General features: G+C 39.2%; 1 protein-coding gene across 1 annotated transcript; it reads right to left on the bottom strand.

Moving 5' to 3' along the window:
* Window positions 1–5,791: 5,791 nt before the first annotated feature.
* Window positions 5,792–14,140, bottom strand: LOC111237533 (zinc finger protein 420-like). Its single transcript, XM_022766659.1, has 2 exons — window positions 13,602–14,140; window positions 5,792–7,335 (listed from the first exon to the last, which is right to left on the bottom strand). The coding sequence occupies exons 1-2, from the start codon at window positions 14,062–14,064 to the stop codon at window positions 6,215–6,217; spliced, it is 1,584 nt and encodes a 527-aa protein (XP_022622380.1). The 5' UTR covers window positions 14,065–14,140; the 3' UTR covers window positions 5,792–6,214.

The following is a 14,140-nucleotide window of genomic DNA, read 5'->3' on the forward strand; positions in this document are numbered from 1 at the left end:
AGGCATTAATTTTAACATAGGAAAAATTGAATAGCAATAGCAATTCAGGATTCCCCACAGTTCAGCTATGGCAGAACATGTTGGACTCAACAAGTTCTACTGTACTAAAGAATAACAATAGTATTGATATTACTCATACTACCACTAATGATTTTGATGATAATAAAAATAAAAAAATTAATATAGTGATTAGTGACACATTAATTTGTGTTTAATTTGAACATACAATTGGCTTTAGTGAGCTACAATAAAATACCACTTATAAAACACTAAAACACTGACAATCACACACATGTTCAGCAATATAAATGGAAATAATTGATTCGGATCAGGAGAATCCACCATGATGAAGAGGAATATGAAGATTTGGACGACGAGGATCCGGATATGAATAACGGAACTCATTAAAGTTCCTACTTAACTTTTGTTATCAATATTATTTTGTCTATATATATTCATAGTATATGAAAATTTATAATTAATTTTTAAAAAATCAAATAAAAATAAATCCAATGTAAACTGATGAAAGAGTTTTATTATTCACAAAGGAAAGGTTATCTCCGTCCTATACATCTGGTTTAAAGAATCAAACCAAAACGTTGTCCAGATGATACAAAAAATTACTTTGACTTGTAACATAAAAGATAGTATGTGTAGATAAAAGGAAAATCTTGGGGATAGAGACATAACAAAGATACAAAAACAACAAAGTGGAAAATAATTGCAAAAATGGCAGAAAACCAAAGCATATTGTGTAAAGTGATCACAGTGGTTTTATTTCCTGGGGAGATGTCACATCTTCTCCCTCTGTCGAAACTGGAGAAGTGAGTAACTTTCTTTAGAACTTCTGAATTGTTTAATCTAGAGTTTACTCACAAAAACCACATATCTGGCCTTCTGCCAAGACCCAATAAAACATTAGAGAGGACACATTATGGCCATTTTTATTGTTCATCATTTTGTCCCTGGTGTCTGCTAAAATAGATTCACAAACTTCAGCACAGTGCTCTTTAAGCCTCCCATCACCCCCCTGAAGCTGACCAATCAGAGCCCTGAGTCTGCTGATTAGTCAGCTTGCTAGCAACTACACTTTCCACCCATGTCTTGCTGTAAACAATGGCATTGTTACAGTGCCATTGATGCTGCCTAATCAGTTTCAGCCACACTCCTATCTTGAAGAATATCATCGACCTGATCCACCTTCACGAGCTGGACTGGAGCAGGAAAACAAGCATACCCACTGCCAGGTAGCATGAAGGAGGGAAATGGCAGAAATGTGGAGAGAGGTATTATGAATAAAGATGCTTGACAGTCTGACTTCACATAACAATATTCATAACTTGGAAAACTTTTGTTACAAAACCCTTCTGGCTTCTGTGATCTGAGCAGAGAACCCTATAAACCACAGTGACGTAATGGAACTCTAAGTAATGTTAGTGAAACTTAACTAAATAAGGCAGGAATCGCCTTTATCTGCCTTAATGGATTAGGGCCCAGATAAACTAAGGATTATTCGAGTTGATAACAACTATAACTGAACTTGTCTGTGAGTGTAATAAAAAATCAAAAGCCATCAGTTCTTTATCAAACATCCTGATTAACAAGCAACAAACAGAAAAAAAAGATATTTTCATCTATTTCATCCACTGTCCGTGTCTATTTTTATACACAACAACATCGCATTGGTTAACCTAAAAATTAATCGTTATGGCCAACCGCTGAATTCTTCTTTCGAAAACTGGTCCATGGAGAAAAAAAAACTTGTGTTTCCCTTTCATACAAACTTAAACACTAATGCTCCTCCAGTTCAGTTCAACCAGCAACCCTGTACCTTCAGTTAATGCTGCTGCCCTCAGTAACATGCTTGTGTTTACATGTTGTCTTATGTTTATTGCAGTTTGAACTGGACTTAAACTGTTTCCCACAAAAACTGCAACTAAATGGTTTTTCTTCTACATGAACTCTCAAGTGTCTGTTAAGATGGACCTGTCGGTTAAATTGTTTCCCACACACATCACAACCAAATGAATTCTCTCCTGTATGAATTCTCAGGTGCCTCTTAAAATGAACCTGTCTGGAAAATTTTTTCCCACACACATCACAATGAAATGGTTGCTCTCCAGTATGAACTTTCATGTGCTCTTTAAGCTGCTGCTGTCGGCTATAACTTTTCTCGCAAGTAGCACAACCATATGGTTTCTCTCCTGTATGCCTTAGATTGTGCACTTTAAGTGCCCCATGCCACTTAAATGTTTTCCCACAAACATCACAACAAAATGGTTTCTCTCCTGTATGAACTCTCTGGTGCACCTTACGTTCCCCCTGCGTCTTAAATGCTTTCCCACAAACATCACAATCAAACGGTTTCTCACCTGTATGAATTCTCAGGTGCCTCTTAAAATGAACCTGTCTGGAAAAATTTTTCCCACACACATCACAATGAAATGGTTTCTCTCCAGTATGAACTTTCATGTGTTCCTTAAGCTGCTGGTGTCGGTTATAACTTTTCCCACAAGTAGCACAACCAAATGGTTTCTCTCCAGTATGCCTTAGACTGTGCACCTTAAGTGCCCCATGCCACTTAAATCTTTTCCCACAATCATCACAACAAAATGGTTTCTCTCCTGTATGAACTCTCATGTGAACCCTCTGTTCCCCCTGTGTCTTAAATCCTTTCCCACACACATCACAACCAAATGGTTTCTCGCCTGTATGGACTCTCATGTGCACATTAAGTTTGTCTTGCACCCTAAATCTTTTCCCACAAACATCACAACCAAGTGTCTCTCCTGTATGTATTTTCATGTGTCTCTGCAGACCCTGCTTTTTGCTAAATTTTTTCCCACACTCAGAGCAACTGAAAGTTTTCTCACCAGACTTACATCCTTTATCACGTACATGGACTTTTTTACTTTTCACACCCGAGTGAGTTGCTCTGGTTTCCTTCCGATCATTTTCACCATCTTCAGTCTCAGCCTTCTCTGTGGCCTTTTCATCGGAATGTGGTTGAAGATGACCATGTGGATCTAAGTTCCTGTCTGGTTCAGATCCTCCACAGTTCTCTCCATCAACCTCTGCTTCCATCTGTTCAGCTAAGCTGTACGACGGAGGCTCTGCCTCTCTGATCTCTTCAGTTCGGCTTCGATGAGGCTGTGAAGACTGAGGTTTCTCCTCATCATCTTCATTCTTCACATGGACAGGAGTGAGTGGGAGCTTGGTATCATCAACTTCCTCCAGCCCTCGAAGCTGTTCTCCCTCCTGACTGGTCCAGAGTTCCTCCTGTTCCTCTTTAATGTTTGGTCTCTTTGGTTCCTCCTGATCCAGACTAAGGCTTAACTCAGGGGGAACCTCTTCTTTAATCACGAACAGATACTGAACATCTGCAGGGAACAATGAAACACACACATTATGGACAACTGTGACTTCATATAGTCTTTACTCAATGTCAGTGACATCACTGATGATTCTTTTGCAGATTTGCAGCATTCATTCTGTACTATTAAAAGTAATAGTAAGACAATGTAAAAAATACTTCATTACAAATAAACATTAAATAAGCACAAAAATATCATCAGATAAATGTACAAAATTTCTTCTTTGGATTCTCCCCTTGATTGTGAGAAGCACTGCAACAGCAAAGTAATGCGACAATATTGAGTAGTTACAACTTGTTTCACCAGTAATTTAAAGTGCCAAAGATGGTATACCCCAAGTTAAACATTAAAACCGAGATGGAATAATAATAATTTACCTAGCTCTAAAAAGCAGCTAGCAAACATAGTGGAGCATTTAGCAATTATTCAGCTAGATCTTTCCTTCAAGAATTGGTGGAGACCAAAAGCGGAGATAAAAAGATATGTTCATTTCAAGATAACTATAATTAAAAGCAGCTGTGTCATAGCAGCAATAAAATAAAATCTCTAAGGCTGACTGATGATAAAGGCACCCTGCACAACTCCTACGAAAGCAGTGGTTAGCGTGGTGCAGAATCAATTTCAGTCGGACTCAAACTCTTTATAAGGAAATGCTCAAGAGTAAAGAGACAAACATGTTTTAAACTGGAAAATACACTCCATGGCCGATGTCAAACATTCACCAAACTTTAAATAAATAACATTCTAATGCAGAATAAACAAACTCTGTGTTTATTTCTCTAACAAAAATACATGAACTCAAACTGTCACAATGAAAAAAAAAAACTTAGTATACTTTTTCAAATATTCAAAGATACAAATTAGAGAAAATACAATTTAAAAAAAACAATTTAAGTGATGAGCATTGGTGCTCAACTTAAGAACATTTAGTTAGGCATGAACTGTTTATAAATTTATTGGTTATCATAAATTAAAAAATGTAAGTATTAAAATGTCAATATTAAATAACAACATTACGTTCCTTGGGAGCACCATCCCGAAACAGGAAAATTATAGGCCAATATTTATTCAGTATGAATTATTACCATCAGTCTAGAGCTCCTATTAATTAACTTAATAAATACAACCAAATTACCATATACACATTAAGGTTGACAGTTTTCACACTTTTGCGACATTAAACATACCAGCAGATTTACTTAAAGAGATGCATTTTCAATGTAGCAAAAGCAAACACGACCTTAGCATGATAGACAGGGAGCGGTGTGGGGGAGGGAGAGTGAGTCATTTCTTTACTGTAGTTCATGTAGTCTAAAGGTGCCAGGTTAAAAAGGAGAAGGTCAGCTGCATGCAGGTTCCATAACTGGGATATATTACAGGTGTGAGTGTGAACATACAAGTACCAAGTTAACAGTGTGACTGACCAGCAACCTAAGCAGACATTACAACCATCAAGTAGAGTGGATACCTTAACCAAACATGTACATGTATATTGACAAAGGTTAAGATTTCTGTTGATTAGCTGTGCTGTGCTATGCTGTGCTAGGTCGATTGGCCTATAAAGTTAACATTACCCAGTCCTTGGAACAAAAGAGAGGTCCTTTCCAGTGTTGCGTTTAAAATCCAGCGAATTGTGTTGCTTTCTGATGGAGTGAAGTCCTGTCTGGCTGTGTGATGTTGGTGAGGAGGCTGCTGGTTTCTCCTTGGTTCTTCTTACAGAGTTAGCTGATCCATGCTAGCTCTGCTGTGGCTCTGGTTGCTTGGAAAATCAGAAGGCTGACCTTATGGTGTAGCCGCTGGTGCTTAAATAAACTTGGTTTAATCTTGGTCGTTAAGCCTTAGAGGAACCTTCATCAATGCTGTTCAACAGCAGAGTGACAAAGAGTGTTGGATTCTGCTGTGAGCAGACCTGCAGGAGAGCTATTGTCCCACGTAGTAGCAGTGCTAACCTGCTGCAAGAAGTCTTTTTGCTCCAGGAGAGGAAAGTTAGAGAATGAAGAGAGCTTCAGCTAGCAGGAGTGTTGGTTTTATTGTCTGGTAACACCCATTGACCAACACTCACTGCTCAGTAATGTCCCAGGGGGAGGGTCGTCCCCAGGTGTGCAAAGTGAGGAATTGTGGGGAAGTGAATTATTTTGTCTGTGCAACAAAAGAATATGTGGTCTCCACCATCTTTAATGTAGTATTCCCAACAAAATAAAGTGCAAATTAGGGTTGTGCTGGTGAACGATGACATAGGTGATGGACGATCATTAGAACAATCGCTGATTGCTTATGCCTTTGAAAATGTAAAGACAGTATTTGACTACTATGACGTTACATTGGGTAACGTAACGTGTAGACCTGCCAGAACGTACCGGAACGACGGACCACTACTTTTTTACTCCAAGTGATTAAATGTCACTGTCACTGAAATGGTCAAAGTTTTGATTGATTTTCAGGCAATCATGCATCAAGTAACATGCAAGGAAACATTCCCCCGGAAAAGATGTCGGTAGCCTCTGAAGCGCTCAGTATATCAAATGGTTAATTAGTAAAGATGAAGATGATTATTCATCTTTCGCTTGTGATCAAACTGTACATAAAGAAGGCGGAAATATTTTATAAGATCAGCTCTACGTACGATTAAGACAGAGCAGCAATTGCACTGGGTGACGACTGGACGATCGAACTATGGTTAAGATTGCGCAACCCTAGTACAAATCTGCAAGAATGAGTGAAGTTTTAAAACTAAAGTGTTACACTTTCATAGAAATAACAGTAAATTTGAAGCATGTAATGTATTTCAACTATGCTGTGATACGCTGGTACAGTTCAACTGAACCAGCAACTCTGTAGTTTCACTTACTGCTGCTGCTTTCAATAGCATGCTTGTGTTTACATATCCTCATATGTTTTATCCTGTTTGAAAAATCTCTGAATAGATGGCCACAAAAACTGCAACTGAACGGTTTCTCTTTTGTGTGAATTCTTGTGTGCACGGTTAACTCTCCCTGTCTTTTAAATCTTTTCCCACACACATCACAACCAAATGGTGTCTCTCCTGTATGAACTCTTGTGTGCAGTGAAAGGTAAGCCTGTTGAGTAAATCTCTTCCCACAAACACTGCAACCAAATGGTTTCTCTCCTGTATGGACTTTCATGTGCCTCGTAAGATCCCCCTTCACCTTAAATCTCTTTCCACAAACACTGCAACCAAATGGTTTCTCTCCTGTATGTGCTTTCACGTGCCTAGTAAGATGCACCTGTTGCTTGAATCTTTTCCCACACACATCACAACCAAATGGGCTCTCTCCTGTATGGACTCTTGTGTGCAATGAAAGGTACCCCCGTCGATTAAATCTCTTCCCACAAACACTACAACCAAATGGTTTTTCGCCTGTATGGACTTTCATGTGCCTCGTAAGAACCCCCTTCACCTTAAATCTCTTTCCACAATCATTACAACCAAATGGTTTCTCTCCTGTATGGACTTCCATGTGCCATTTGAGATTCTTCTGTCCTTTAAATGTTGCTCTAGTTTCCTTCGAATCATCTTCACTGTCATCAGTCTGGGAGGAATCTAAGACCTGTTCATCCGTATCTGGTTGAAGATGACCATGTGGATCTAAGTTCCTGTCTGGTTCAGATCCTCCACAGTCCTCTCCATCAGCCTCTGTTTCCATCTGTTCAGCCGAGCTGCAGGACGGAGGCTCTGCCTCTCTGCTCCTTTTAGTTTGGCTTCGACGAGGCTGTGAAGACTGAGGTTTCTCCTCATCATCCTCACGCTTCAAACAGACAGGAGTGAGTGGGACCTTGGTATCATCAGCATCCTCCAACCTTTGAAGCTGCTCTCCCTCCTGACTGGTCCAGAATTCCTCCTGTTCCTCTTTAATGTTAGGGTTCTCCAGGTCCTCCTGATCAAGACTAAGGCTCAACTCAAGGGGAATCTCTTCTTTAATCACCAACAGACGCTGAACATCTGCAGGGAACAATGAAACACACACATTATGGACAATTTATATTGTCACTGAAATCAGTGGTGTTTTTACTGAATCCCCGATACTCTTCTCTGTGGACATCAACAGCATTTCCTGCAGCAGTGAGGGGTTGACACTTTTTCAGTATGCAGATGACATGGCCCCAGAGGCCCACCTGAGTGGCACCAGTGCTCTGTCTAAATATAATCAGGCTATAGACAGCCTATTCCAGACATTTTGGGAATGCTCTCTCAAGCTTAGCATCACCAAAACTCAGGAGCTGTGCTGTGGGAGCAGGGAAAAATCAGACCCACAACAACCAATTTACAATTTACCAAACCAGCAAGATGAAAAAGTGGTGGTGAGTCCATACCTTGAAGAGGTCGTGGGATCAGACTGTCTGCTCATTCATCACTTATTTATATTCCTTTAGTCCATAAGAGTCCACAGATCACAAAAGCCAGAGGAGAGATTTTATGAAAGTTTTCAAAGTCATTAATATTGTCATGTGAAGTCTATTGCAGACTTTCAAGCTTCTTGATTAACAGCACTTCTCTCCACATTTCTGCCATTTCCCTCCTTCAGGCTGCCTGGAAGTGGGTATGCTTGTTTTCCTGCCCCAGTCCAGCTCGTGAAGGTGGATGAGGTTGATCATATTCTTCTTCAAGCTCAAACTGATTAGGCGGCCCCAAACACCATTGTAACAGTGAACCATTTGTTTACGTCAACACATGGGCAGAACATGTAATTGCCAGCAAGCTGACCAATCAGAAGACTCAGGGGGAGAGGAGGCCTAAAAAAAGCTTGATGAACATGAAAATGGCCATAATGCGTCCTCTCTTATGTTTTAATGGGTCATGATGGAAGGCGGATGTGTGGTTTTTGTAAGTAAACTCCAGATTAGGGTTGCACGGTATACCAGTACCAGTATAGTTTCGCAATACTAGAGTTTTGAAAGCGGTACTATACCAGCATTTAAAAACAAACGGTACTTTTATTAAATTGAATGCAAATGAATTGGTAAATTGGAGCCTGTCTCAGCGAGTGTGACGTAGTTGCCCGAGCAGATGTAAGCCGTCTCCAACGCATACTCGCATGTTTAGACTGAGGAGGAGAGAGAAACGACAAGTCGCGTCTTAGACAGACGGACCAGGTTGAAGAAAATGCAGTAGATAGAGATGGCAGCTGCAGAAAAGCCCGTACTTGTGGACAAAATGGGGGCCCGAAGTACGGTGTGGAAATATTTCGGGTTCAAACCGAATGATAAAGGCGAGCCACTGAACCCAGAGGCACCGCAGTGCAAGTGGTGCTACAAAGTGTGTCTCACAAAAAGAGGCAACACTTCAAACCTGTCGAAACATTTAAAGTACAACCATGCGGACTTGTTCCGCGACTTCAGTCAAGAACGACAGGTGATAATGTTGTTCACCAGTTCACTGCACTGTAATGTCAATTAAAGAAGTACAAAGCCCCTCCCAGCCCAGTAGTAAACCTACAGTAGCCTGCATACAGTGAGCTAAAACATGTCCATGGTTAATAGATACATTAAAAAATATATTTTTAAAAATTATATTACATTCTTAAAATATTTAAATATTGAAATAACCCATTAAGGCAATGCATAATATAATGAAATATTTATTACAAAAATTATCGAAATACATATTGGTATCGGTATCGAAATAGAAATTTGGTATCGTGACAACCCTACTCCAGATTAAACAATTCAAAAGTTCCAAAGAAAGTTATTCACTTCTCCAGTTTCGATAGAGGGAGAAGATGGGTACCGCCCCTCAGAAATGTGCTGTCAATCAGGGAAATAACATCACTGGGATCGCTCTGCATATTGTTTTTTGGCCATTCTGGTGCTTTGCACTTATTTTCCCTTTTGTTGTTTTTGTCCACGCATTCTTTGTTATTTCATTCACCACATGATTTTCCTTTGTCTTTACCCTTGCCTACACAGATGGGCTTCTGAATATTTGTGTGTCATATGGACAATGACTTGGGTGAACTGACCATTTAAAGTTATATATTATAACATTTCCGCATCAAAATGTCTCAAGATTACTATACCTGTGTTATATATTTTTTGAGTTGTGATCTTAAATTACCCAAATATTTCCAGCAATTCTCAATCCAAGACAACTACATTATTTTAGTGAGGTAAAACTATGTCATTTGGTCGCCTGTCAATAATATCACATCCCCTTTGCGCATTTTTTCTTTAATCTGTCCGTCATACAGCGTCAGTGAAACACCGACTTTAAATGTGAAACTGTTTTTCTGATTGTTTCTTACTGTTCTAATGACCAGGCCTGTTTGATTTCCAGAACGTCAGATAGGAATGAAGGAATCAAAACTATGAGAAAATGACGGTGATGGAGACTACAAGTCCCACGATCCCACACTATTTCATGAAATCATCCAATGCCATCTTTTGTCATTATTTGGATTGAGAGTCACCTAGAGGCAGAAGTTACATACTGTGCGTTTAAAGGACAGAGATGACCTTTCCTTTGTGAATAATAAAATATTGTCCCCAGTTCCCCTTACATGTATTTTAACTCACTTTTTAAATTACCATTTTTTGTAGGTACTTCAGTCTGTGGGTTCTCCTGGAATTGGATCCTGAGGTCCACGTGGTTCTGAGTTTCACTGATCTGAGGTCCGCTGTGCTTCCTCTGCTCTAACTGACCTCTGGAAGACAAAGACCTGACAGACGAAGATTAGCAGCAGGTTAATTACAGAAGTCCACAGCTGCCAATATTAAAAAATACACGTAATGATATCTTCACCTGTATGGCATTATTGATAATGAAAGCTTTTGGTACATGATACACACTATTGAGCCCAGAAATGCTATAACATCCTGTCGCCTTTTCACTGAGAAAGCGTTACTCAGCTATACCAAGAAACAAAGGTTAAAGTCTGAAGCTGCACCGCAGCAAATCATGCCCTTGAGAAGAAACAGTGGTTTCTAGAGCTACCACCTCACAGGCTGAAGACAGACGTGTCTACAGTTTCCTCAAGCAACAATTGGCTGTTTGTGTTGCTCTGCTATCTCCTGAGGTGAGAAAATGTGAAACAGACATCTGCACACTAAACAAAACACATGTCACCTGTGCAGAAGCAATGGCTATGGCCCTAAAGCCAGTGAAAGATTCAACCAACATAATGTCTAAGACATTTTATCTCAGGGCTGCCTTTCCTCTGAGTGGACTGAAGGAAAATAATTAATCTTAGTCAAGGTTGCCATTGAGTAGTAATAAACTACATTTGAATCAGTGTGAATTCTTTTATTTTATTTTCTCTTGAACTGTCTACCACCGACAAATGTGAAAAGTAATTTAAAACAGCAACTTGGAATCAAATGTATAAATGTATTAGATTGAAAATCAATTTTGAATCGAATCTTGAGATTTAACAAAAAGTTAAGTAGGAACCTTGTTGGAGTTCTGTTATTCATATCCAGATTCTTGTCGTACTCATCTTCATTATCCTCTTCATCATGGGGGAGTCTCCTGCTGCACTCCACACCTGAATAAAAAGCAGAAATCAATTATTTCCACTTCATATTGCTGAAAATGTGTGTGACTGTGAGTATTTTATTTTGAAACTATTGAGCAGACGTTATATTGTTTATTCCAGCTCACTAACGCCAATTTTACATAAAATTTAAACAAGTTAACGTGTCACAATCATTTTCCATCATCATTATTAGAAGCAGTATCAACAGTATCAATACTATTGTTATTATCTACAATAGTAGAACGTGCTGGTTCTGTCCTACATGTTCTGCCAAAGCTTGACTAGTTGTTAAATCCTGAATTAGAAGCATCTCTGCAAAACTCCATCCTGAAAACTTGCTATTCAATTTTCCCTTTGTTAAAGCTAAAGTCTGTATGTGCTGAAGACATGATACAACACCTGAACATAAAACACCTGTGTCTAACCGTACATCTGGCATGCAACATAACCAGAGAGCAGCAACACGTGGGGAAAACAACCATGAATCTGCGGTGATCAACAGCCCGCCACAGCTTCGCGCTGCAGAGGACGATTCACTCAGGAACAGAGGAAACTTTGTGGTTCGTGGATTTAAAAGTTTACGCCTAAAACGGAATGACCAACCGGTTTTGTTGAGTATGACCCGAGGCTGCAGGAGAACCTCCAGTTGTCTCCTTTGCCGATCGATCTCGTGTCTGAGGCCCGACGCCTCCTCCTCGTACCCGGCTACGAGTCCGTCCACGGCCGCTAAGATTTCCTGGGAGGCGGCGGCGAGTCTCTCAGTAACAAATCCTCTCAGAACCTCGGACTTAGACATTTTACTGCAAGTCTCGCTTCAATCCGCCGCGTGTCGTGGACAATCTTACTCGTTTATTGTTCCTCGCAGCGCTGCCCCTTTCCGGTTCCGGTACGTGCTTTAAAGTCATCCGAGTGGAAACCGCGACCCGCGCTAACCGTTACATTTTCTTTTTCTTTCATATTAAAAGCTTCTGTAAACGATCGTCACTGTTGGTTATGTTGCATGCCGAATTTCCAGTTAGACACCAGTGTTGAGTTCAGGTGTTCAACAATCTCTTACTCACGTATAGACTTTAGCATTAGCATAGGGAAAATTGATTAGCATATTTTGAGGATAGAGTTTTGTAGATATGCTTCTAATTCAGGATTCACCACAGTTCAGCTACGACAGAACATGTTGGACAGACTCAACAAGTTCCACTGTACTAAAGAATAACAAAAGTATTGATATTACTCATACTACTACTAATGATGATGATAATAACACTAAAAAAGTACTGATAATAGTGTAAGTGGCATTAATTTGTGTTGAATTTTAACATACAATTGGCTTCAGTGAGCTACAATTAACAATATCACTTACTGTATGCTCAGAATTTTCAAAATAAAACACTCAGCCACATACATTTTCAGCAATATGAATTGGAAATAATTGATTTCTGCCTTTTGGTCAGGTGTGAAGCGCAGCAGGAGACTCCGCCATGATGAAGAGGAAGATTCGGACTTGAATTTGGACGACGGGGATCTGGATATGAATAACAGGACTCCATCAAGGTTCCTACTTGACTTTTGTTATCATTATTATTTTGTCTACATATATACAGCGTATATGAGTGTGTCTATGGAAAATAAACTCTGCTTTCTTTTTCATTTCACCCTTTAAAACTGTATAATTGCAGGTGTAATGCTGTGTAATTTACTGTGTAGAAAAAGTATCAATGCTGATTTAAATTAATGTCTGGACCAAATATTATCAGACACATTTTTTCTGTATAAAGCTGAGTGACTTGAAACCAAAAGGACTACAGCCCACTCACATTGATGTATTAAGTCGACATTACAGCTGCTAAAGTTAAAACAGAAATCATAGTTTCCTGTCCTGACGTTAACTAATGTTGTAATGAAAATGTTCACCAGAATCAAGACACACTTCATTTGGAGGAGTCCAGTTGAACTTTAGCTTGTCCAATGTAAATAAAAAGCTAATTTCATATTCACTTTCATCATCATGTCAATTTTATTCTGAAAATTATTTGTCAATTTCATCATTTCAATTAGAATTTTGGTAAAAACCACAATTTTTGAATTTGAATATCAACATTTGTATTTTAATCATATGAGATATTTCCACACAAATGGAAAATGAAACCTCAGTTGGGTTATTACATTTAGTTTTTAGTATAGGCAGCTTGGGACTATTGTAATAAAGCTGCTGCTAATGTTCATCTTTCAGGTCTTTTTCCTCCAGAGGTCAGTTTGAGTGGAGGAAGCACAGCGGACCTCAGATCAGTGAAAGTCAGAACCACATGGACCTCGGGATCCGCATCCAGGAGAACCCACAGACTGAAGTACCTTCAAACAATGGTAATTAAAAAAAAATCAAATATAAATGAATTCAATGTAAACTGATGAAATACCTTTAATATTCACAAAGGAAAGGTTATCTCTGTCCTATACATCAGGTTTAAAAAGTAAGTTCACACAACAAATTTCCAGGTGATAAAAAAATATTCTGAAGCACATCTTTTGCAATTGCACTGGGTGACAATTGGCCAATCTGACTATGGTTTAGGTCGCGCAACCCCAGTACAAATCTGCAAGAATGAGTTGAGTTTTAAAACTAAATTGTGTTACACTTTCATACAAAGAACAGTAAATTTGAAACATGTAATGTATTTCAACTATGCTGTAATATGCTGTTACAGTTCAACTGAACCTGCAACTCTGCAGTTTCACTTACTGCTGCTGCTTTCAAGAACATGCTTGTGTTTACATGTCCTCATATGTCTTGACCTGTTTGACTCATAACTGAATGGCCTGCCACAGAGGCTGCAACTGAAGGGTTTCTCTTTCGTATGGATTCTTGTGTGCCTCGTAAGATCCCCCTTTTCTTTAAATCTTTTCCCACAAAAATCACAACCAAATGGTTTCTCTCCTGTATGAACTTTCATGTGCATAGTAAGATTCCTCTTCACAACAAATCTCTTCCCACAAACACTGCAACCAAATGGTTTCTCTCCTGTATGAACTGTTATGTGCATAGTAAGACTGCTCTTCGCATTAAATCCCTTCCCACAAATACTGCATCCAAATGGTTTCTCTCCTGTATGAAGTTTCATGTGCATAGTAAGATTCCCCTTTGCATTAAATTTCTTTCCACAAACACTGCAACCAAATGGTTTCTCTCCTGTATGAACTATCATGTGCCTATTAAGAGTCCTCTTCACATTAAATCTCTTCCCACAAACACTGCAACCAAATGGTTTCTCTCCTGTATGA

The sequence above is a fragment of the Seriola dumerili genome, unplaced genomic scaffold (genome assembly GCF_002260705.1).
Source record: "Seriola dumerili isolate Sdu_G_001 unplaced genomic scaffold, Sdu_1.0 BDQW01000917.1, whole genome shotgun sequence".
Taxonomy (NCBI): Eukaryota; Metazoa; Chordata; class Actinopteri; order Carangiformes; family Carangidae; genus Seriola; species Seriola dumerili.

Coding starts and splice junctions, on each gene's coding strand:
- LOC111237533 (XM_022766659.1), bottom strand. CDS start 14,064: ATGATAGTTCATACAGGAGAGAAACCATTTGGTTGCAGTGTTTGTGGA. Junction 7,336..13,601: donor TGTTCTTGAAAGCAGCAGCA/GTAAGTGAAACT, acceptor TGTTCCCTGCAG/ATGTTCAGCGTCTGTTGGTG.